General features: G+C 37.7%; 1 protein-coding gene across 1 annotated transcript; it reads left to right on the top strand.

Annotated features, from left to right (window-relative positions):
- The first annotated feature begins 11,424 nt into the window (after positions 1-11,424).
- Positions 11,425-18,206, top strand: LOC110929167 (V-type proton ATPase subunit a3). The gene is made up of 16 exons (XM_022172287.2): positions 11,425-11,776; positions 12,388-12,432; positions 13,193-13,315; positions 13,407-13,514; positions 13,597-13,707; positions 13,797-14,216; positions 14,318-14,425; positions 14,564-14,712; positions 15,418-15,571; positions 15,664-15,824; positions 15,913-16,119; positions 16,206-16,389; positions 16,474-16,557; positions 16,663-16,856; positions 17,528-17,587; positions 17,757-18,206. The coding sequence occupies exons 1-16, from the start codon at positions 11,630-11,632 to the stop codon at positions 17,959-17,961; spliced, it is 2,460 nt and encodes an 819-aa protein (XP_022027979.1). The 5' UTR covers positions 11,425-11,629; the 3' UTR covers positions 17,962-18,206.
- The last annotated feature ends 7,817 nt before the right edge of the window (positions 18,207-26,023 follow it).

Here is a 26,023-nt window from a genome sequence, read left to right as displayed (position 1 = left end):
TTTTCATAAAAATTTCACCATAAAATCGAGCGTCTTTTTATCTTTAATTTGAGTACCATATTGTTATATAAAATATGACGACTAAAAAAACCCACAAAATTGTGTTGATTTTCTATGTTGTATAACATTTTTTGTGTTAGAGTTTTGTACTATATTTTTTGTGTTAAATTTTTTGTACTGAATTTTTTTGTTTAAATTTTTTTTTTCTAAATTTTTTATGCGAGAAAAATGCAATTTGCGTCCCTGTGGTTTGTGTGAAACATCAACCTGAGCCCCTAAATTCATTTTTTTGGTTTTTTGAGCCCCTTAGCTTATGAATTCATAACACTTTGAGTCCCTCTGTTAGTGTGCCGTCAGTTTGACTCTTTGAGCCAGGGGTAAGACCGTCTTTTGCACATATATTAATAACACTTTGCGTCCCTATGGTATGAGTGAAATATCAATCTGAGCCCCTAAATTCATTTCTTGCTTTTTTTGTTAAGAAATCATTGATTTAATAATTCAAATTAACTTTGTTTAAATAAATGCAATCTAATAATTAACTCTTTTTAAATAAATGCAATCTAATAATTAAATGTATACTATATATAACAAATTATTAAAGCCTAAATTGTATATTAAATGTAAACTTTTAATACATACAATACAGAGACAAAACGTTACAGACTCGATAACAAAAGACCGTAACATACAATACAGAGACAAGCAATTGTGGATCTTTACTGACGGGTGCACTTCGGAATGTAGCAGATATGAATGAATATAACCTCAGTGGTAGATATGTAATTAGCGAGCTCTGGAATTTCAAGGAAAATCGAAAAGCTACACTGGGGTTATATTCATTCATATCAATCACTTCCATATGTGCACCGCACCATCTTCTAGGATGTTGTCAAGTGTTCTCGCCTTCGTAGTTGGTGTTTTGTGTATCTTTACATCCGCAGCCATTCTGTACAATATTTTCACAAAAAAAACATCACAAACAAACCTGAACAAAGCAAAACAAATCAACTGTCGCAACCCCCGATCCCTGCTCCCAGGAACGAGCGGCCGCGAACCAGTTTCGGTGGTATCGCATTATTATCCAATTTGGCAGCGGAAATTTTCATCAGGACCGTAGTTAGGAAATATTAAATCAGAGTAAACCACCACATTTTATAATATTAAACACATGGGTAAAACCCAAGTTTTCAGTATACACACTTTTATAGGAATAAATCCTATATTATTTAACAAAACATTTATTTTATTATTAGGTAACTTTATTGCCACTTTTCCAAGCCTTCAGTGTTGTCCAGCTGGCTTCTATTTGGCTTTCACATTTGGTTACCTGAAACGCGTTTTAAAAACATTTTGTCAGTGGGAAATACTGGTGAGTGAATCCCAGTTTAATCAAGTTTAACTAAAATCATCTCACAGTGAACAGTATTGAGGGCAATCCCGCAATTACATTTGTTTCCAAGTTATATCAATTATCACCCGTCGATACTGTCAGACCTGACTTGTGGAACTGTTACTCCTTAACCAGGTGGTAACAAATTTTGTATACAAAACCCCAACATACCCACGATAATTATATTCTTACAAATACTCAATAACTGTTATTCGCATGGAAAGGTATTTAAGGTTTTGTAAAAACAGTTAATAAAAAGTGGATCAACTCACATTGCTATTTTAGGGTTTTCAGTAATGATTTCCTGGGAATAATCTATAATTTACACAAATGCACGTGTGTTAGTATAATAACCCATTTTAACATTAGTAATACCCTCCCCGAGACGGCATTCCAACGACTACGTCGGGCAGAACCACGACAGCCGTTACGGAACCCTAGATCAATCGGGCAGCGTATCTAATACGTCTCCAGGGGTTATAATACTTACATCGTAGCAGAACCTCGTTATTTAGGGTGTATTGGACTCAGGTATAATACCCACTATTTAGAATTTAGAGAGAGAGTTGAAAGAAATGAACGAAACAGACTGAAGGCCCGTTGCCTTCTTATATAGGGCTGAAATCGAGTCTCCACGCGGCCCGCGTAAATAACAGGCAAAGCTTACGCGGCCCGCGTCAACGCTGGGTCAACGCGTAGCTTGGCTGGGTCACCAAGTAGACTTGACACGGTGCTGACACGTGTCAGCTCAGGGCTGCGCCACAATTTGGGACACTCGCGGCCCGCATGAACTTAAACGGGATCATACGCGGCCCGCATGAACTAAAGAATTTAGCGGAGTCTGGTTACACCCTCACACGGCCTGCGTAAATGGTTGGGGTGGGTCTATGCGGCCCGCCTCAACTTAATATTTATTGTTTTTAATTTATTTTATAAATTATGTTATATTTCGGGCTCGGTTTTCACATACGGGATGCATATAAAGACATATTGGGACATTATAAGATATATTAGGGTGTTAGAACTATTTTGAGGGTGTTGGTTTTACCGAGGGTTATTACATCCTCCCCACCTTGTTTTAGAGCTCGTCCTCGAGATCTACTGGAACAAGTGTGGATATTTCTTTTGCATTTCTGATTCAAGCTCCCATGTGTATTCAGGTCCTCTTTTGGAGTCCCACTTTACTTTGACCAGAACAAATCTCTTATGCTTGAGATTCTTAATTTTCTTATCTTCAATCTGTAGAGGTCTCTCTACAAATTTAAGTTGTTTATTTACCTCTGTATCTTTAAGAGGTACTATGAGTGATTCGTCGGCTAGACACTTTTTGAGATTAGATACATGAAATACATTATGTATTCCTGCCATTTCCTCTGGCAGTTGTAGCTGATAGGCTACAGGTCCTATTCTTCTAATAATTTCAAAAGGTCCAATGTACCTGGGACTTAGCTTTCCTCTCTTGATGAATCTTACCACTCCTGTCCAAGGAGAGACTTTTAGTAACACTTTCTCGCCTACTTGGAATTCTAACAGCTTACATCTGTTGTCAGCGTAGCTCTTTTGTCGATCACGTGCTTCTTTCAGTCGTTCCTTGACTTGAATGATTTTGTCAGTTGTTTCTTGTACTATCTCAGGTCCAGATAATTGCTTTTCCCCAATTTCTGCCCAACAGACTGGGGTTCTGCACTTTCGTCCATAAAGTGCTTCGAATGGTGCAGCATTGATACTTGTGTGATAACTGTTATTATAAGAAAATTCTATTAGTGATCATCCCAATTACCTCCGAAATCAATTACACAAGCTCTAAGCATGTCTTCCATTGTTTGGATTGTCCTTTCGCTTTGCCCATCTGTTTGAGGATGATAAGCTGTGCTTAAATTTAACTTAGTTCCTATTGCCTTTTGGAAACTTGACCAAAAATGAGAGGTAAATGGGCTATCTCTATCAGAAACAATTGATAAAGGAATTCCATGTAATGAAACAATTTCATTTACATACAATTTAGCTAATTGTTCCATGCTGAAAGTTTCCTTCATTGGTAAGAAATGAGCTGACTTGGTTAGCCTATCTACAATCACCGAGATTGTATTATTACCTTTTCTTGTTTTGGGTAATTTGGTAACAAAATCCATTGTTATAAATTCCCATTTCCAAACTGGCATTTCTAATTGTTGTAACAAACTTGAGGGTTTCTGATGTTCAGCTTTAACTTGTGGCAAGTTAAACATTTAGAAACATAAGCTGTTATATCCTTTTTCAGTCCTATCCACCAGAAATTTTTCCTTAAATCCTGGTACATTTTATCACTTCCTGGATGCATCGTATATTTAGATTTATGAGCTTCTTCTAATATACGGTGACGTAAGTTTCCTAATTTAGGTATCCAAATTCTCTTTTTATGGAATCTCCAAATTCCATCTGTTCCTTGTTCTAACTCCTTAATCATTCCTTTTAATTTTTCAGTATCTTCCTTGATTACTGATTCTTGTGCTTCTCTAATCTGATCATTTAAATCTACTTGTAGATTTAATTTAAGAGAACGTACCCTTTTTGGCTTTTCGTGATACTTTCGACTTAAAACATCAGCCACCACATTGGCTTTTCCTGCATGATACTGGATATCACAATCATAATCGCTAAGCAATTCCATCCAGCGTCTTTGTCTCATATTCAACTCTTTTTGTCCAAAAACATACCTTAAGCTCTTATGATCTGTGAATATGGTAAACTTACTACCATAAAGATAATGTCTCCAAATCTTAAGGGCAAAAATTATGGCTCCTAATTCCAAATCATGGGTTGAATAATTCTCTTCATGATTCTTAAGCTGTCTAGATGCGTAAGCTATAACCTTCTGACGTTGCATCAATACACATCCATAACCTAACTTGGAAGCATCACAATAGACTATAAAGTCTTCAGTTCCTTCTGGTAATGCTAGTATGGGTGCATGGGTTAATCTTTGCTTAAGGATTCTAAAGGCTTCTTCTTGTTTTGGTCCCCATTCAAACTTAACAGATTTACAGGTTAATTTAGTTAAAGGAATGGCTATTCTAGAAAAATCCCGAATAAATCTTCTATAATAACCGGCCAATCCTAAGAAACTTCTAACCTCAGTTGGCGACTCAGGGGTTTTCCATCTGGTAATTGCCTCGATCTTTGTTGGATCTACATGAATTCCTCCATGATTAACTAAATGTCCAAGGAATTGTACCTGTTCTAACCAAAACTCGCACTTTGAAAATTTAGCATAAAGCTTTTCCTTTCTCAATAATCTTAAAAGTAAGTGCAAGTGCTTTGCATGTTCCTCTTTACTTTAAGAGTAAATTAGAATATCATCTATGAAGACAATTATGAATTTATCTAAATATGGCTTACATATTCGGTTCATCATGTCCATAAATGCGGCTGGGGCATTGGTTAAACCAAATGGCATGACGGTAAATTCATAATGACCATACCTTGTTCTGAATGCGGTTTTAGGAATGTCCTCTTCATGTACCTTTAATTGATGATATCCTGATCTTAAATCGATTTTAGAGAAAAATCGAGCTCCTTGAAGTTGATCAAACAAATCATCGATCCTCGGTAATGGATACCGATTTTTAATCGTGACCTTGTTCAATTCACGGTAGTCAATGCACATACGCATTGACCCGTCCTTCTTTTTAACAAATAAAATTGGTGCTCCCTATGGCGATGAGCTTGGCTGTATGAATCCTTTTTCCAATAATTCGTCTAATTGTTTCTTCAGTTCCTGCATTTCAGCGGGTGCCAAACGGTAAGGTGCTTTGGCAATTGGTGTTGTTCCTGGTAGCAGATGGATTCTGAATTCAACTTCTCTGTCTGGCGGCAGTCCTGGCAATTCTTCTGGAAAGACATCTGAAAACTGAGACACTACTGGAATGTCTTTTAATTCTTTTCCTTTAGTGTTAGTGATTATAGAAATCAAATGAACTATAGATCCTTTCCTTATATAACTTGCAGTTTTCATCACAGAGATGAATTTAGTGGATCTAGATGGTTTATCTCCTTTAATTGTGATCTTTTCACCTCTTGGTGATTTTACCTGAATTGACTTTTGATCACATAAGATATTGGCTTTATTGGCTATTAACCAATCCATTCCTAACACAACATCGAATCCAGCCAGATTCATTGGGTAAAGGTTTACAATAAACTTTTGATTAAAAATTTCTATTCTTGTTCCTTGCAAGATTTCAGAAATCTTAACGGTTTCTCCATTTGCTGTCTCTACTAGACATTCTTGTGGTAGTTTAGTTAATGATTGATTTAGAAGTTTGCAAAATGAAGTATTAATAAAACTTTGGTTTGCACCAGAGTCAAATAATACTTTAGCAAAAATATCATTAACTAAAAACGTACCAGCTATGACATCTGGAATCATCTTGGCTTCATCTGCAGTTAGAGCAAAGGCTCTAGCATTTTTAGGATTCTTGTTGTTTGCAGCTGGAGCCAATTTCGGACAGTTTGTCTTAATATGACCTTTTTCTCCACAGTTGTAGCACATTCCATTACTGGGTTTTCTCCTGCAATCTTCTTCCTTGTGTCCTGGTGCCTTACAGTAATTACAGTGAATGGAGCATTTTCCAGAATGCTTCTTCTTGCAGTTTCTGCAGTATGGTGCAGAGGTAGAACCTACATTCCTACGGTTGGAATTCCCAGAACGGAATTCTTGAGTAAGCCTTTGGGTTAGGTTTCTCCTCTGGTCTTCTTCTCTAGTACGGATTAACTCATCTGTCAAGGTATTGGCTAGTTCTACAGCTTCCTCTATGGTTTGGGGTCTAGCTGCCTTGACTACATGTTTAATTTCTCCAATTAATCCCCAGATATAACGGGAGATTAATACCGGTTCAGGTGATGCAAGGGTTGGCACTATTCTAGCATATTCAAAGAATGTAGTAGTGTACCCCTTACTATCTACTCCGGTCATTCTAAGGTTTAGAAACTTGTTTGCTATCTGTTCCTTTTCATTGGGAGGGCAAAATTTCCTTTCTACCATGTTTTAAATTCTTCCCATTCCATGTTATAAATCCGATCACTTCCTCTTGACTGGAGGATAGTGTTCCACCATTCTAAGGCTGCATTTTTAAACAGATTCGAGGCAAACATTATTTTATCTTCTTCAGCGCACTTGCTTATTTTCAGAACAGCCTCAGTTTTCTCTATCCAGCGTAGAGCTGCAATGGGTCCTTCGTTGCCCGAGAATTCTATTGGTTTACAGGACCAGAATTCTTTATAAGAACAACCATATGGCATGGTTCTTCTTCTTTTGGGAATGGGCACCTGAAGTATGGGTCCATTGTTCACGCTGTGTTCCGGTTCACTTGGTCGTTTACTGCTATGCTTACTTTTATTATTCGCTTCATGAACTGTTTGAATAATAAACGGCATTGCATCTATAATTCCTTGTGCCACTATGTGTTGAACGACACTATTATCCATTTGGTTTCCATTGTTGTTTGGATTCTCGTTAACCACGTTATTGTTACTCTGGTTATCGTTATTCAGATTATCTTGATTTCCCTCGTCGGCCATCTGAATTTTAAACATTTACCAAATATTAATATTACAAATAATATTTGAATATAGCCAATCACATGACACGCACTTTTAGCCAAAAGCGTCGAGCATTGCGACTTTTACTCTATTTATATATTATGAATCATTACACACCAGTACTGAATTTAAAATTACAATATCGACTGAAATATAAAGCTACAATACTAGTAGTATGCATCCGTAGTTTTTTTTTTTCTAACACATACACACATATATTATTATATTATTATTACTATTACTACCGTCTCCACCATCGATTCAGGGATATGGATTCATCCAGAAATCCATATTGCGCTCATCGTATTTCCATACGAGACGCTCTCCCACCTGTCGCATTCTCTCACTGTTTCCTAAAATTTCCTCACCGAAAGTCCTAAGTTCTTGGACATTTTCTGCACTCATTGGGGGTGCAGGTTCTAGGACTGGGTTTGGAATCTGAGGTGCGGGTTCCTGGTACGGAGGGATAGGGGCCGGGTATGGATATGGATTCTCTAAAATTTCCCTAACATATGCATCACTAATGTTGTAGGGATCTTGAGGATTTAACCCTAGGTAGGCTCCTAGGTTGAACATTGGCACATTTTCCTGTATTGGGTTTTGTTACACGTAGTCCCTAATTTCATCCCACCAGGGGTCATAATTTGGGTCTAGGGGGTTTGGTGCAGGTACCCTAGGTATCTCCTCCGGGTTGAAATCATGCATTTCTACTTGATTTCCAGGGTTTTCTACTTCCATGGGTTGGTCAGGAATTTGTGGTTGTGGTTGAGGTGCTAGCAATTGCTCCAGGTTTGGGTCAGCAGCAGTGGTTGCTAAAATACGGATATTAGCTATACCCCTATTGAGCATATCCTGGTTATAGGCATCAGTTTCTCTTTTTGCTGCGGCTAACACTCGATGTTCCTGTAACTTTTTCATATGTTTCATACGCTCGTGTGCTCCCCTACTGAACCATCCCCTCTTTTTCTGAGGAAATGGCTCTTCAAATTGAGCCTTAAACACAAAGATTCCTTCTTCCGTATCAGCAGAGTACCCTGAGAGGGCAGGCTGAGAAGAGGAGGTGCCTTCGCTCCTAGGCGAACCAGACAATTGACGATACGCGTCAGATGGTCCTTGGTCGCTCATACTGTAAACTAACAAATAGTCAGATAACACATAGCAAGTAAATACAATTATGCACGTATTCCCGTAATTTATTTCCTAACACTTTGAATTTTGATGTCAACGGAACACTTCTATGGCTGAATCAGTGGCATAGCTCTGATACCACCTTCTGTTGCAACCCCCAATCCCTGCTCCCAGGAACGGGCGGCCGCGAACCAGTTTCGGTGGTATCGCATTATTATCCAATTTGGCAGCGGAAATTTTCATCAGGACCGTAGTTAGGAAATATTAAATCAGAGTAAACCACCACATTTTATAATATTAAACACATGGGTAAAACCCAAGTTTTCAGTATACACACTTTTATAGGAATAAATCCTATATTATTTAACAAAACATTCATTTTATTATTAGGTAACTTTATTGCCACTTTTCCAAGCCTTCAGTGCTGTCCAGCTGGCTTCTATTTGGCTTTCACATTTGGTTACCTGAAACGCGTTTTAAAAACATTTTGTCAGTGGGAAATACTGGTGAGTGAATCCCAGTTTAATCAAGTTTAACTAAAATCATTTCACAGTGAACAGTATTGAGGGCAATCCCGCAATTACATTTGTTTCCAAGTTATATCAATTATCACCCGTCGGTACTGTCAGACCTGACTTGTGGAACTGTTACTCCTTAACCAGGTGGTAAAAACTTTTGTATACAAAACCCCAACATACCCACGATAATTGTATTCTTACAAATACTCAATAACTGTTATTCGCATGGAAAAGTATTTAAGGTTTCGTAAAAACAGTTAATAAAAAGTGGATCAACTCACATTGCTGTTTTAGGGTTTTCAGTAATGATTTCCTGGGAATAATCTATAATTTACACAAATGCACGTGTGTTAGTATAATAACCCATTTTAACATTAGTAATACCCTCCTCGAGACGGCATTCCAACGACTACGTCGGGCAGAACCACGACAGCCGTTACGGAACCCTAGATCAATCGGGCAGCGTATCTAATACGTCTCCAGGGGTTATAATACTTACATCGTAGCAGAACCTCGTTATTTAGGGTGTATTGGACTCGGGTATAATACCCACTATTTAGAATTTAGAGAGAGAGTTGAAAGAAATGAATGAAACAGACTGAAGGCCCGTTGCCTTCTTATATAGGGCTGAAATCGAGTCTCCACGCGGCCCGCGTAAAGAACAGGCAAAGCTTACGCGGCCCGCGTCAACGCTGGGTCAACGCGTAGCTTGGATGGGTCACCAAGTAGACTTGACACGGTGCTGACACGTGTCAGCTCAGGGCTGCGCCACAATTTGGGACACTCGCGGCCCGCATGAACTTAAACGGGATCATACGCGGCCCGCATGAACTAAAGAATTTAGCGGAGTCCGGTTACACCCTCACACGGCCCGCGTAAATGGTTGGGGTGGGTCTATGCGGCCCGCCTCAACTTAATATTTATTGTTTTTAATTTATTTTATAAATTATGTTATATTTCGGGCTCGGTTTTCACATACGGGATGCATATAAAGACATATTGGGACATTATAAGATATATTAGGGTGTTAGAACTATTTTGAGGGTGTTGGTTTTACCGAGGGTTATTACATCAACCCTCTGTTTTTTCAAAGCAAAACAAACATGAAGAACCCTCTGTTTTTTCACAAGCAATACAAACATGAAGAACCCAAAATACCCAAATAACTGATTATCATCGAATCAAACACATTCAAATGACCAATAAACACATTCTGTTTTTTCAAAGCAAAACAAACATGAAGAACCCAAAATACCCAAATAACTGATTATCATCGAATCAAACACATTCAAATGACCAATAAACACATTCTGTTTTTTCAAAGCAAAACAAACATGAAGAACCCTCTGTTTTTTCACAAGCAAAACAAACATGAATAACCCAAAATACCCAAATAACTGATTATCATCGAATCAAACCAAAACCAAAAATCAAAATGAGGAACACATTCAAATCATCGAATCAAACCAAAAATACCCAAATAACACATTCAAATCATCGAATCAAACCAAAAATCAATATGAGGAACACATCAATCCGAAACTGATCTGATCAGTTCTTTTTAAACAGAAATTAAAACACACAAGTATCATAGTTTCAATAAACAAACACACAAGTATCATAGTTTCAATAAACAAACAACCTAGATCTGTACTCTAATCAGCCAAATGATCACATGAGATCTGAAACTATAGAATCAAACAAAACCAAACCTTTGTTTTGAAGATGAACCTGATGAAGATGAAGATGAAGATGATGAAGATGATCTGTTCGCTGAAGATGAAGATGATCTGTTCAGCGATGAAGATGTTGGTCTGTTCAGCGATGAAGATGGTCTGTTCAGCGATGTCGATGAAGATGATGATCTGTTCGCTGTTCGATGAAGGTGTTGGGAGTTGGGAGAGATTTTGTTGAGAAGTGTGATAAACTGATCTGATCTCCATGTCTCTTAAATGTAGATATTAAGGGTTAGGTTAAGGGTATAAAAGACTTCATAATTGTCAAACAGTCAAACTGACGGAACACTAACGGAAGGACTCAAACTGTTATGAATTCATAAGGTCAGGGGCTCAGAAAACCAAAAAATGAATTTAGGGGTCCAGGTTGATGTTTCACACAAACCACAGGGACGCAAATTGCATTTTTCTCTTTTTTTGTGCTGGATTTTTTGTACTAGATTTTTTTCTCGTGCTGAATTTTTCTGTGCTATATTTTTTTGTACTAGACTTTTTGTGCTATATTTTTTTGTACTAGATTTTTTTTGCTATATTTTTTGTACTAGATTTTTTATGCTAAATTTTTTGTACTGGATTTTTTGTTTTATTTTTTAGAAAACAAAAATGGTGCCACATGTCATTTGCATACTCCTACTTATAAGGACCAAAATGTTTTAGTACCAAAATGCCCATACTTCCTACTTATAAGGAGTGCCACATGGCTATGGGGTGTGGGGGTAATGGATTGGAACATTATTTCTACATAAGACCATTAATTAAATGGTACACCATCCCCCTCCTTGATTGATAGTGGTTCCCATGGATTAAACCACGATTACCATGACCCTCCCATTTGATAATCTTAAGACAAAAATAAATTTAAAAAATAAAAGAGATAGTGGTTTAGGTCATGACCACACTCTAAGTAGTGGTTTTGAATGATGAATTGAAAATGACATGACACCTATATGGAGGGTCATGGTAGTCATGAAAGTGATCACCACACTCTATAGCCTAACAATCATTCCTAGATTACCTAGGCTAAATCCACTTTTAAGAGGACACATCCCATATCTACTCTTAACACGAATTACTGGATAGGGAGCGTATTGGGTGGAGCCGTAACAAAATAATAATAAACCCCAATAAAAAACCACACAAAATATCAGCCAATCTGAAGAACGTGGCTAGCGATAATACATATGCAGTAACCCAAACAATCTGTCCACTTATTTCTGTGCTAGCCAGATACCGATCGATCTCCACCAACAACTGCCGCAATCACCGCTAAACCGATGGCAGATCACGGCGGCGGCTGTTGTCCTCCGATGGATCTCTTCCGTTCAGAGCCGATGCACTTAGTTCAAGTCATTATTCCGATCGAATCCGCTCGAACAACCGTCTCCTACCTTGGAGATATCGGTCTCATTCAATTCAAAGACGTCAGTACAATCTATTTCTAGTTTTCTACTTGTTGTTGTTGTATAGATATACAGATATACATACAGATCGTGCGTGTTGTTATGTGGTGGATTTGTTATAATTGTAGTGTTTTGTTGTGCATCATGAGTTGTTGATTTGTTGTGTGAGTTTGTTATGTTGTTGTGGATGTTGATTGATTGAATTGGAAGATAAGGTTTGATGAATTGAGCTGAATCTGATAGTTAGGGTTTTAGCGATTTGTGGACTATTAGTGATTTCTATAAATGATACTTGATGATCCTGTAATTAGTCACTACATGCTTTATTTTAGGTTATAACGTGTTGATTTTGACTTGAATAAAGTTAGTTATCTTAAAAGAGCTATTGATGGCATATACAGTTGATAAAGGTTTGATTAAAAGATAAGGCATGATACCACTTGAAAGTAATAAGGAGCTTTTTAGAGTATGCTATTACTTTATTTAGTGTATTTCTAGTGGTTCCTGGCTAGCTGGTTGAACATCAAGGTTATTGTTTATTTGTTTTTCCTTCTGTTTGTAGCTCATCTTTTTTTGGTTATGTAATTTGGTTCTTAGTGAAGGTCTGATATCAATTTTGTTGATGTTTACAGCTGAATGCAGAAAAAAGCCCTTTCCAGCGGACTTATGCGAGTCAGGTGAGCTTTTTTTGTTTCTCCCTGATTTTTGTATGGTTTTGTAAGATGCATATTGTTACCCTCTGAGTCTCAAACTAGAGATGATTTGGTGTTATATTCTGGAAATTGTAACCTTTGAAATCAGTTTATTTTAATCCGAGTGTTGATAACTTTGGATACAATTCAATAAGGTAACAAGTCATTATTTTAATATTTTTTCACAAGTACTTGTATTTTAGACTACTTTAGGGGTTTTAATATGCCAAAATTGGGTGGAGGGACTTACTCGTGTTTTGTTACAAGCTTTGGAGCTTTAATATACCAAATTTGACTAAGGGACTTTTTTGTGCAAAGTAAGAAATTATGTTGCCTTTTTTAATGGTTTTTACCCTGCTAGTGTAACACATTTTGAACAATCCACATAAATTATAATCTGATGGGCTTGGATTTCATAAATCTGCTATATAAACTTATAAAGTAACATGTATATTATAGTTTATATAGGTAATGTTGCTATATAACTAAAAGCATCATATCACTTCATTTCTAGTGCATTCTAGATATTTGTCACATTTAAAGATCTGCTTGCATATATAAGTACCTTAAAGGCATATTATATACTAAGCAATGGTTAATATCCATGGAAACTCTACTGCTATCTGACCATATGTGTGAAATTCCTGTCCTAACATATGCATTGAGAGCATATAATTCCGTGCTTCCATTACTTGTTGAGACTTTCTTTAGTGAGATTATGATTTAAGTTGCTTCTATAATGTAGATTAAAAGATGTGCAGAATTGGCACGAAAGCTGCGTTTCTTCAAAGATCAAATGTCAAAGGCAGATGTCAAATCATCAGCGAAGTCTGAGGCCAAAGCTGAATTTAATCTGGATGAACTGGAGGTATATACAAGTATTTATATGTATCTGCATATGCACCATTTAGGACCATGTTTCGTGAACTAACGCTTTCTTGTCTGTTGTGATGTTTTAGATAAAGCTTGGTGAACTTGAAGCCGAGCTTACTGAAGTCAACGCGAATAACGAAAAGTTGCAGCGCGGCTATAATGAACTTTCAGAATATAAACTTGTTCTGCAAAAGGTATATCTTACCTTAATGCCACACATCAGCTTCAGTTTTGCTGCTTTTTTATTTATATTTTCAAGTACATACTGTCGTACAGGCTGGCGAGTTTTTTAAAGCTGCGCAAAGCAGGGCTGAAGTTCAGCAGACAGAAGCTTCATCACAACAGGCCGCTGAAGAATCTTTGGAAACTCCTCTATTGAAGGATCAGGTACATTGCTATGACGTAAATCCTTTATTCTCATAATATTTTAGTGTAGGTTCTAGAAGTTAATGATTCTGTTTGATGTTTATGTGTAGGATTCAACAGCTGATCAAGGGAAACAAGTGAAATTAGGGTTCGTCACTGGCCTTGTGCCCAAAGGAAGATCTTTGGCTTTTGAAAGAATCTTATTCCGTGCTACAAGAGGAAATGTGTTTCTGAGGCAATCTTCTGTGGATGAAGCTGTTATTGATCCTAATTCAGGAGAAAAGGTTGAGAAAAACGTTTTTGTGGTTTTCTTTTCTGGAGAAAGAGCGAAGAGCAAAATTCTCAAGATATGTGAAGCGTTTGGGGCAAACCGCTATCCTTTTGCTGAAGATTTGGGCAAGCAAGCCCAAACGATACTTGAGGTATCTGGGAAGCTATCTGAGCTGAAAACAACAATAGATGCTGGACTTTTGCACCGTGCGAATCTGTTGGAAACCATAGGAAAACAATACGAACAGTGGAGTGAGCTGGTATGTCTCTTTTAAGTCTTTTTGTTACCATTTTCATGCAGACACACATACATATTTATTCTTATATAGATCACTGAATCTCATCATGTTGCTCTTGCAAGGTTCGGAAGGAAAAATCAATCTATCACACGCTAAATATGCTTAGCATTGATGTAACAAAGAAATGTCTTGTGGCTGAAGGCTGGAGTCCCACATTTGCCACCCAACAGGTTTGGTGTTCATGTTGCACCTCATATGCCTTTTATTTAGATAACCATTTTTATCCATGCTCGATGCTACATTTAAAATTGCTAGGGTTAATGTTTAGGTAATGCTACATTTTACTTAAAAGACCTTTCTTTTTTCAGATTCAGGATGCACTGCAGCAGGCGACAGTTGACTCAAAGTCTCAAGTTGGTGCCATTTTCCAAGTTTTGCACACAAAAGAATTGCCTCCAACCTATTTCAGGACAAATAAGTTTACCGAGTCTTTTCAAACAATCGTTGATGCATACGGGTAAGCATTTTTTTGTCTCTATTCCGGGCCTTATTCATTAGGGGTGTGCAGGGTTCGGCCGGTTCGGTTTTATGGTAAAACCGAAACCATAACCAAAATGTTCGATTTTCGGTTTTTGAAAACCCTTTGGTTTTGGTTTTTCAGTTTTAGTAACGGTTCGGTTTTTCGTTTTTTTCGGTTGTTGGAACTAAATTACGTAAGATTTAAATATAAATAATATAACTCAAGATTTAAGAATCATTCTTAGATGTTTACATTTAAGTTATTGTATTTAACCTTTTTAATTAATATTGTTGAAACAAACCTAACCTTCTAATCTATTTCAATGTTTCTCCAAAGTTTTTATTAAGACGTTTTATTAATCAGTTAATTTTTATGTTAAATTTTGTTATTTCTTTAGGCAATGGATAAATCATTTCAAAGATAAATAAACATATTAATGTTTTTATTATAAATACTTAACTTTCAAGAATAATATTAATAATTCTTAAATTAATATATAACAAACATAAAAAAATGATTTTTTAGGTTATTCGGTTCGGTTTTTTGCGTGTTTTTTTTGGTTCGCTTAAATCGGTTTTTTTCGGTTTCGGTTTGGTTTTTTCGGTTTTCTGCTCACCCCTATATTCATGATATGAATCTGGTCTATGTGAATGTTTTACTTGTTTTACGTTCCGTAAATCATCTATTTTACTCATCTTGCAGTGTTGCCAAATACCAAGAAGCAAATCCTGGAGTATATACTGTTGTCACATTCCCTTTCCTGTTTGCTGTGATGTTTGGTGATTGGGGGCATGGTATATGTATCCTGCTGGCATGTTTATTTTTAATATTCAGAGAGAAGAAATACTCGAGTCAGGTAACTAGGCCAAAACAAAACTACTATGTATCTATACTTTTTGATATTCGCAAGCGGAGACTGATTTTTTTTATGCTTTTTCATGAATACAGAAGCTTGGAGACATAATGGAAATGACGTTTGGTGGTCGTTATGTTATATTGTTGATGGCCCTCTTCTCCATCTACACGGGTTTGATATATAACGAGTTTTTCTCGGTGCCTTTTGAGTTATTTAGTCCCTCAGCATATGTCTGCCGTGATGCTGCGTGCAGGTAGTTTATCAGACCCCCCCCCCCCCACACACACACATACCCGGGTCTCTATTGTTCTATCTTTTAATATCTTCCGGATTTTGTGCAGTGAGGCTACCACCATAGGCCTGATAAAGGCGCGAGGTACATACCCGTTTGGTGTGGATCCCGCATGGCACGGGAGTCGAAGCGAATTGCCATTTCTCAACTCTCTAAAGATGAAAATGTCGATTCTTCTTGGGGTAGCACAAATGAACCTTGGAATAATACTCAGCTTTTTCAACGCTCTATACTTTCGGAATCCCGTCAATGTTTGGTAAGTTTGGTGAATTTCTCGTTTTGTTGTCTCTGCTCACTTACGTCAACTTTAATGATAATATTTTTTAATGTTGTAAATTCCAGGTTTCAGTTTATTCCCCAGATGATATTTTTGAATGGCCTGTTTGGTTATCTTTCCGTCCTAATTATCGTAAAGTGGGTCACTGGTTCACAAGCTGATTTATATCACGTAATGATATACATGTTCCTTAGCCCAACTGACGATCTTGGTGAAAATCAGCTTTTCCCAAACCAGAAGACAGTTCAGGTACGATTTCTCTAGCAACAGTAATATTCATTTTGGATAAAAAACTATATTATAAAAACATGACGCGATTCATTTCGTTACCAGCTTGTGCTACTACTGCTCTCTCTAATTGCTGTCCCATGGATGCTGCTACCCAAACCTTTCATTTTAAAGGCACAGCATAACAGGGTATGTTATTATTTCCATTATGCAAACACACACATGTTTTGTTTTCTCATGATCATATTATCGCGCTTTTTTTAAACTTGCGTTTTGTGTTTCACGGCTTTCTAGAGACATCAAGGTCAGTCCTACACACCCCTTGAAGGGACGGAAGAATCTTTGCAGGTGGAGGCGGGTCATGATTCACATGATCATGAAGAATTTGAGTTCAGCGAAGTATTTGTTCATCAACTCATTCATACGATAGAGTTTGTACTTGGAGCAGTGTCGAATACAGCTTCATACCTTCGTTTATGGGCACTCAGGTATATACATTGTTAGGGCTGCAAACGAACCGAACGTTCAGCGAATAGTTCGTGAACTGTTCGGCGGGAGGTTCGTTTGTGTTCGTTAGCTTAATAAATGAATGAACACGAACAAGAAATTTCGTTCGTTTAGTTAAATGAACGGGACATGAACAGAGGTCATGTTCGTTCATTTATGTTCGTGAATGCTGGTAATGTGTTCGATTATGTTTGTTTGTGTTCGATAGTTCATTAGTGTTTTTAATTTTTATATTTTATTTAATTACTTCAATTCCGACAAATAAAATATTTAATAAGTATTAGTATATTATCTATTTTGTTCATGAACGTTTGTTTGTGTTCGTTTGTTTTCATTTGTGTTCATGAACGTTGGTTACCTAAAATTAACAAACGAACACGGACACGGTTATTTTCTTAACAAACGAACAAGAACAGAAAATCTCGTTCGGTAAGCGTTCATGAACAGTTTGTGAACACGCATATTTCCTTAACAAACTAGTCTTGTTCGTGTTTGTTTGCAGCCCTATTAACATTGTTACAACCTTCTTTTTCTTAAAAAAATGTTATAGTTCGTTTTTGTTTTCACTTAATATGACCAACAATTGACTTTGACTCCGGTATTACTGTTATACTGTAATATATTGACTGATAATGCACCACTTCACTTTCAGCTTGGCACATTCGGAGTTGTCAACTGTGTTCTATGAGAAGGTTCTGCTTCTTGCTTGGGGGTAAGTTCCTTCTTACAAATAATCAAAGTTCTTAATTATCTGTTATTTTCTTTTTTCATAAAGTGTCGTATTTGGTCAATTTACAAGACATAATTAACATATGATCTTTTAATTACTACTATAAACCGTTAACACACATCTATAAAACACATTTTCATAATGTGCACAGGTACAATAATTGGATTATTCTTGGTGTGGGCATAATTGTGTTCATATTTGCGACGGTTGGAGTATTGCTAGTGATGGAAACCTTAAGTGCGTTTTTACATGCGTTAAGGCTCCACTGGGTGGAGTTCCAAAACAAGTTCTATGAAGGAGACGGGTACAAATTCGCGCCCTACTCGTTTGCATTACTGGGTGATGATGACGAATGACCAAATCGCCATCCTCAAACCTTCGCAATCAGCAGTCATGCTGGTTCTGCATATTTGCATGTGTGATTTTACTTTTTTTGATTCTTCAGTTTAAACAATATTTAAGTTGGATAGCAATATTTGAGCATTGGTTCCATCAATAAGAAGCATTCTAGTGAAAGCATGTGCCTTTTAGCTCATGTGAAGTGCTATAACAATTTGTATCCATGGCTTTTTGGTAATAATGATTTGTTTATTTATGTAAATCCATGTGGCCAATATTACAAGTTTTACTCATTATAGGTTAGTTCTACAATCATAGAATAGAAAACTATAGGTTAGTTCCTCCTACAATCATAGAATAGAAAGCTCAAGAGCGAGGAAAAGCATGAAACGTGTCGACCTTAAGCCATGAAACCTATTAAGCTCAAAGCCAACCTTGTTTAACTCCGTGTCGTGTTGTATTAACATGTCCGTGTCAGGAATCCCTCTCTTATCCACGCATGCCTCTATTATATGTTGATATCCATGGAGCTACAAACCACCAATTACAGATTTTTTTTGAACGGCAGATCAACTGGATTTCCAGTTGGTCAGGGGGTTTTTCACTAAGTGGTTTCCTTGTGGGGAGGTATCAGGTTCGATTCCTACTAAGTGCAAACTATGTAAATATAGGAGAGCACCTCTGAGATGATTCAAACTTGGGGTTAGGGGTTTAAACACCGATTACATATGCTCTACGCGTAATATGTTAATGTTAATCTATATAAGGCCATGAGGTGTACTCTGAGATTTAGATTGTTAACAATGACATGACATGTTAACTAATATTGCAAGCCACTCCCTCCTTGTGTTAAAGGACATTAAATGGGTTATGTATTAACATATTAATCCAATGTTAAGAGATTGAATTAATTATTCTTTTCTTTTTTAATAGGGTTAAATGAAGTTAATGGGATTAAACCATTTTCTTGGAGTGTGGCAAAGTGAAATGGGGAAAAAAGATTGATGTGGCACTTAGATGGAGTTAACATAGGTTAAAGTATACCCAAAGGCTTAAGAGTAATATGTTATTGCATATTTTTCAAACGACTTTTAGACGACAATCAAATTGATACTTAAAGCCTTCAGATTATTTTAATACAAGACTAGAACAAAAACTTTTAAATAATCAAATCATATTTTTAACTAGACTCATAAATATTATGCCTTGACGTATGGGTCATATTCCACTGTATTAGTCATAAATTTTCCTTGATGGGTGGGGTTGCCATCACATGTTTCTGGTCCATAATCGATTGAACTGAAGTCTGAACCTTGCATGTAGCTTCCTTTTCTCATTTCTGACTCGTGTTCTATCTTTTTTGGGTTGAGTTTTCAATTTCACGGATGGACCACTTCTAGCCAGAAATATAAAATAAAAGTTATATACTTATATATTTTATGGTCCATAAATAAATATTTATTTATATTGTTTTCTTAACCTCCAAATGGATGGGGGTAATTGTAAGCGTTTGAGTCCCTCTGACAAAGTTACGTTATGGTGACCAACTTGAACGTCAAAGTGTGTGCGGGCTCCAACCACATGGACCTTCCAACAGGTTTCACGTGTTTACAACAATTGCTCCAGCGCGTGAAGATGATGAACGCCGCTACACCACCACCAAAACGGCACCAATCTGGTGCTCAAGGAAGGCAATTGGTACTACCTAACAGTACCTAAGATTTTTCCCAACAAGAAAACGATGTCATAATAATTGACAACCTTTGTTTTCAACTACCACATCCGAAGACCTCAGTCTTCTACTCTATTATGATCAATTCACCATTGACTTTTAGGATTTGCCAATTGAATTATTGGTATCAAATTTATTACTTTTAAACCTATAAAACTACTTCATAAATAATATGATTGTGTTTGTCGAGGCTATCCTATTTATTTTAGTATTTAAACTTTTATATATTCAATCTTATAAAAACATATCCAAAGGACTGAATATTCAAAAGCTAATAATAACCATTTTATATACATAAAAAAAAGCTAGTAACAACCATTTTATAGTGTTCAGATATTATATTATATATAGTTATAAACAAAACTAACCATATTTATACGTTATCTCATAAATAAATGATAAAAATCTCATTTTAATATGAATAAAAATATTAAGTTTACATTGCAGAATATCATGTAGAAAACCAATAAAATGAGTGATCTCATATGTTAATAGTGTTGAAAAATAATTTAATCAAACAATTAATTTATTAATTACCGAGTTATCAGCCAAACCAGTTTGTTCCAACTTGAGCAAACTGATTAAAGAAAGGTAGAAGGAGACTGTCCCGTTGTCGGACGAATTTAAAGAACAAGTAAATTAAAACCAACCTGGCGAGTGAGAACGAAGATCCTTGAACGAAAGCCTTGAACTGCACGGAAAAACTCCTGTCCTTAAAGGATTTTACGCGCTCGTATTGCTGTGAGCTGCAGCGTAAACTCCCAGGATTTAATGCAGAACTGATCTGGTATTCCAACAGCAATGGAAACCAGAAAACGCAGAAGCTGGAACGAAAACACGAACACCCAGATGGAGGAGAGTAGGCTGCGAAATTGTGTGTATGTGAATGGGTAACAGGAAGCCTTTATTTATAGTTGTGGGTTATACCAGAGAATGAGAAAAACGGGGAGAGATATACCTAATCCCATACGAATTCGTTTTTCTGGATGCATATCCATACGAATTCGGTTACAGAACAGCTATCCAATACGAATTCGAATCAGTATGGGATAACCCCCACTGTTTCGAATTAATCTCTATCTCCTTATCTCATTTGAACCCCAGATCTGACCCACCTGACCAGACCTTAGCTAAAAATAAAAGCTCCTCAGCTCCTCGCGACGATGCGTACGTGCGAAGTGCAAAGTGCGCCTCAAACGCGACCATTCGCGAGCTCGCGGCTCGGCTCGGCTCGGCGCGCGTGTGGGCTTTACCCACTTCTCAACCCATTTATCACTATGGAGGCCCATAAGGGGTAATCCCTTATAAACCACCCAAACTTCAATCACTCCACCAATGTGGGATGGAGGAAACATACCAACTTGTATGTTTACCTCTTTAATATTTCCAACAATCCCCCACCAAGTTGGAATGTTTCCTTTCACTTATACTAATGATGTCACTAGGTGTCACGAAGATTAAACCCAGTTTATGTTGATAAACAAGAAGAGACAGATTAGATGGTGTCCTATGGAATTAAACCATTAACCTGATAGCCCCCTTCGGTTTACCCCCACACATCACCAGTTGACTTTGCGTTCTCACTGAGCGCGAATATGGCCGTGCGCTATAAATCCTTTTCATGACCCTTTAGAAGATAAACCACTAATATTCACTCGAGGCGGCACCACCCCTAGATCATATAGGCAAAGTTTTACATCATCCACGTTGCTTGGATGCCTCCAAAACTTTGTTAAGAGCATAAGCTCACCCTTGTTCTCGGCAACGACGTACTATCATACCTCACATGGATCTATCAAATTTGATAGTACCTTCTATCGTTAAGTGACTTCGTTGTTACCCTTTAAACTTGAGAAATAGGAGCACTAAGTTCAAGTTGGGTTTCCATCACTAACGATTCTATTGTGGTTTTAGACCCATGTCTCTCGCGGTATTCACAACCAAATCTCTCGTCAGAGGTTTAGTAAATGGATCTGCCAAGTTCTTACTTGTCTTGACATAGACAACCTTGATGGTACCACTTTCAAGCAGTTGTCTCACATAATTGTGCCGAAGACCTATGTGTCTTGATCCCCCATTATACACTGCGTTGTACACTTTAGATAGTGTGGCCTCACTATCACAATACATGGGAATACACGGCACTGGAACATCCCACAGACGGATGTCAGTAAGTAGATCTCTAATCCACTCTGCTTCCTTACCAGCCGCAGCTAGCGCTATGAGCTCAGCTTCCATAGTCGAGTGGGCAATACACGTCTGTTTCTTGCTCGCCCAAGAAACTGCTCCTCCTGCTAGAGTGAAAATCCACCCACTTGTAGATTTTGAATCATTTGTGCGATCAATCCAGCTTGCATCAGAATAACCTTCAAGTATTCTGGAAGAAGACGTGTATGTCAGTTCTAAGTTACTGGTCCTTTTCAGGTATCCAAGTACTCTACCCACTGCCTTCCAGTGTTCTGTCCCTGGATTAACAGTATACTGACTCAGTTTGCTTACAGCAAAAGCAATATCAGGACGAGTGCAATGCGTTGCATACATCATACTTCCAATAGCACTCGCATACTCCAGTTGAGCCACTGCTCTTCCAGAGTTCACATTAAGTTTCACACTTGGATCAAATGGAGTATTAAACTCTTTAATATTTAAGTGTTGAAACTTAGTCAGAATTTTCTCTATGTAATGAGATTGACTAAGAGAAATCTGACTTCCAGTTCTCTTCACCTTGATCCCAAGAATGGTATCAACTTCTCCTAGATCTTTCATCTTAAAGTTCAAGGACAAATATTTCTTTGTTTCAGAAATACCTTCAAGGTGAGTGCTAATGATCAACATATCATCAACATAGAGACAAATCACGACTGTATAACCGGGTTCGCATTTAGTATAAATACATCTGTCAGCACTGTTGTGTCGAAACCCGAAAGCAGTCACAGTGGTGTCAAATCTCTCATGCCACTGTTTAGGAGCTTGCTTCAAACCATACAGAGATTTAATAAGTCTACACACTTTGTTCTCTTGTCCAGGCATCACAAACCCTTCTGGTTGCTCCAAATAAATCTCCTCATTTAGATACCCATTTAGAAATGCTGTCTTTACATCCATTTGATGAATGTACAGCCCTTTCAAAGCAGACACCGCTATTAGAGTTCTAATAGAACCTATTCTAGCCACAGGTGCATAGGTATCAAAATAGTCGACCCCTTCTCTCTGCCTATACCCTTTAGCGACTAATCTCGCTTTGTAGGCAGAAATGGATCCATCTGGATGATACTTCCTTTTGAAAATCCATTTGGATCCAATAGGTTTCTTTCCCTTGGGTAGATCAGCTAACTCCCAAGTTCCATTTCCCATAATGGAATCCATTTCATCATTGACTGCCTCCTTCCACAAAGGAGCATCTCTTGATGACATTGCCTCGTTGAAAGTTTTAGGATCATCATCCAAATTTACAGCAAAAATGACCTCTCTCGTCACTTTCTTTTGAGTTCCTTCAACCAGGTAAGAAAAGAAATCATCTCCATAACTTTTCTCTTTTCTAACTCTAGTACTTTTCCTTGGTTCTTCAACTATTGGTGAGGGTTGAACCCTTTTCTCAGAAGTACTAGAAGTTGTGGTGCCATTTGAGTTTTCATCATCTCTAGAAAACTTGTTCTCAAAGAATTCCACATCTCTGGATTCTACAACTATACCTGATTCGTCATCCAACAATCGGTAAGATTTACTATGCGAAGCATATCCAATGAATACACTCTTGAAAGCTCGTTCTCCCAGTTTGAGTGTCTTTGGATCAGGTACGCGATAGTAAGCAAGACAACCCCAAACCCTCAAATGCTCTAGGTTTGGTTTTCTTCCTTTCCATAACTCATATGGACTCGTAGGTATCACACGACTAGTGATCCTATTATGAACATAACATGCGGTTAACACAGCTTCCCCCCACATATTACGAGGTAGACCCGATTGGTTTAACATACAGTTAGCCATCTCTACCAAGGTTCGGTTCTTTCTCTCAGCCAAACCATTTTGTTGGGGAGTATATGGTGCAGTTCTCTCATGTATGATGCCTTCTTCTTCGCAGAATGCATCAAACTTTCGGTTAAAGTATTCTCCGCCTCTGTCCGAGCGAAGAATTTTAATGCGTTTCTCCTTTTGTTTTTCAACCTCAGCCTTATATATTTTGAATGCCTCAAAAGCTTCGTCTTTTGAATGCAACAAATAAACATATAAGTATCGGCTCGAGTCGTCACAGAAAGTGATAAAGTATCTCTTACCCCCACGAGTAAGAACTCCATTCAGTTCACAAATATCTGAATGAATTAGTTCTAGTAGTGATGTATTGCGTTTAGGAACACTTGGAAAAGGTTTCTTTGTGAATTTTGATTTAACACAAGTTTCGCATTTTTCAAAGTCTTTATCATTTAATTTTAATAAACCTTTAGTTTGCATTTTTTCAATGTTTTTAATATTTGTATGAGCTAAACGTTTATGCCATAAAGAAATTGAACAAGCGATATAATCAGAAGACATAATTTCATTCAAATCAAAACCAATTGCATTACATTCACCAACACTAGAACTAACACTACCACCACTATCACTATCACTTTCATTCCCAAACCCGTCAATCACTGAAACGCCCCCTTGATCCGAATCTTCTTCTTCACCAATCCCATCTTCAGCTAAGTCAAGACGATACATTCCACCCGTGTTCTTTGCTTGACCCACATAGATGTCATTTAGAGAAAACTTCACACGGAGATTCTTGATAACCAGCTTGTAACCATTCCGATCAAACTTATCAGCAGAAACAAGACCCTTGGTGATACCAGGAACATGCAACACGTCCTGAAGAGTAACCACTTGACCATCTCTGAAGTTTAGACGCACCGTGCCTTTACCTCGAACCTCTACACGATGTCCATCAGCACATACCACCACTGTTCCTTGAGGAACAGGAGCATAAGTAAGAAACGAGCCACGATTCCCACAAACATGAACAGTGGCTCCAGAATCCAAAAACCATCCTCTACATGCCACAATGCGTGTATATTGAGAAAGCATGTTGACTTCACCAAGACCCACATTGGCCACTAGATTGGTGACTTTCTCAACATCAATAGCACTCGTAGAACCAACCGTGGATCCAGATTTCCTCTGAGAGCACTCTCGTGCATAATGCCCTGTTTCTCCACAAACATGACATTTACCAGACCTCTTTGGTTGATGGTTGTTAGTGTGTTGTGACTTCTTGAATTCTTTCTTCTTTGGTGCTGTAAACTTCTTATTCCTTGATGATGCCCCTTTTCCCTTTTGACCAGATCCACCAGCAACATGATTCACACTCGATCCGACTTTACCTCTTTTGTCCCTGTTGCGCGTTTCCTCCTCAATTCGAAGGTGCTTCAACAGTTCATCCAAAGAGTAGTCCTCAGACTTGTGCATCATTCTCTTTGAGAAATCCTTCCAACCAGGAGGCAATTTTGCAATAATAACCCCTACTTGAAATATTTCTGGCAGCGGAATAGAAAGTGCAGTCAATTTGTTAACAAGAACTTGGAGTTCATGCACCTGCTCCAAGATTGACTTGTCATCGACCATTTGGAAGTCTAGGTACTTGGCAATAAGGTATTTGTTAGTACCTTCTTCATGAGCCTTGTACTTATCTTCCAAAGCTTTCCACAATTCTCTAGCACTTTTTATTGGCGCGTACAAGTCATAGAGACGATCCGAAAGGGAATTTTTGATGTGACCCAGGCAAAGATCTTCAGCTTCCTTACGGATAAGTCTTTGCCTTGCCAAATCTTCATTTGGGAGCTCTCCTGCTTCACCAGGAGGGTCATCAGGGATTGCAGGCAAGTCAGGATCAAGGATATAGTAAAGTTTCAGCACAACTAGCATGAACTTAACCTTGTCCGCCCAGCGGGTATAGTTCTGACCATCGAATCTGTCCAACTTGACAAACTCTTGATTCATGAATCTCAGATTGGCTGTTGGTAGTTCAGAGTCCATTAATTCTGTTGATTAAAACACAAATTAAAATCCTTTAAGATTGTTGAAAAATAATTTAATCAAACAATTAATTTATTAATTACCGAGTTATCAGCCAAACCAGTTTGTTCCAACTTGAGCAAACTGATTAAAGAAAGGTAGAAGGAGACTGTCCCGTTGTCGGACGAATTTAAAGAACAAGTAAATTAAAACCAACCTGGCGAGTGAGAACGAAGATCCTTGAACGAAAGCCTTGAACTGCACGGAAAAACTCCTGTCCTTAAAGGATTTTACGCGCTCGTATTGCTGTGAGCTGCAGCGTAAACTCCCAGGATTTAATGCAGAACTGATCTGGT

This window comes from Helianthus annuus, chromosome 3, assembly GCF_002127325.2.
Source record: "Helianthus annuus cultivar XRQ/B chromosome 3, HanXRQr2.0-SUNRISE, whole genome shotgun sequence".
NCBI classification, from domain to species: domain Eukaryota; kingdom Viridiplantae; phylum Streptophyta; class Magnoliopsida; order Asterales; family Asteraceae; genus Helianthus; species Helianthus annuus.
The sequence above is the reverse complement of the archived record's forward strand: the minus strand, read 5'-3'. Positions and strand labels throughout refer to the sequence as shown.

Excerpts from the sequence above, each read along its gene's own strand:
- LOC110929167 (XM_022172287.2), top strand. The coding sequence starts at position 11,630 with ATGGCAGATCACGGCGGCGGCTGTTGTCCTCCGATGGATCTCTTCCGT. Across the intron at positions 16,390-16,473 it reads CAAACCAGAAGACAGTTCAG|CTTGTGCTACTACTGCTCTC; the intron begins GTACGATTTCTC and ends TTTCGTTACCAG. Across the intron at positions 16,857-17,527 it reads CTTCGTTTATGGGCACTCAG|CTTGGCACATTCGGAGTTGT; the intron begins GTATATACATTG and ends CTTCACTTTCAG.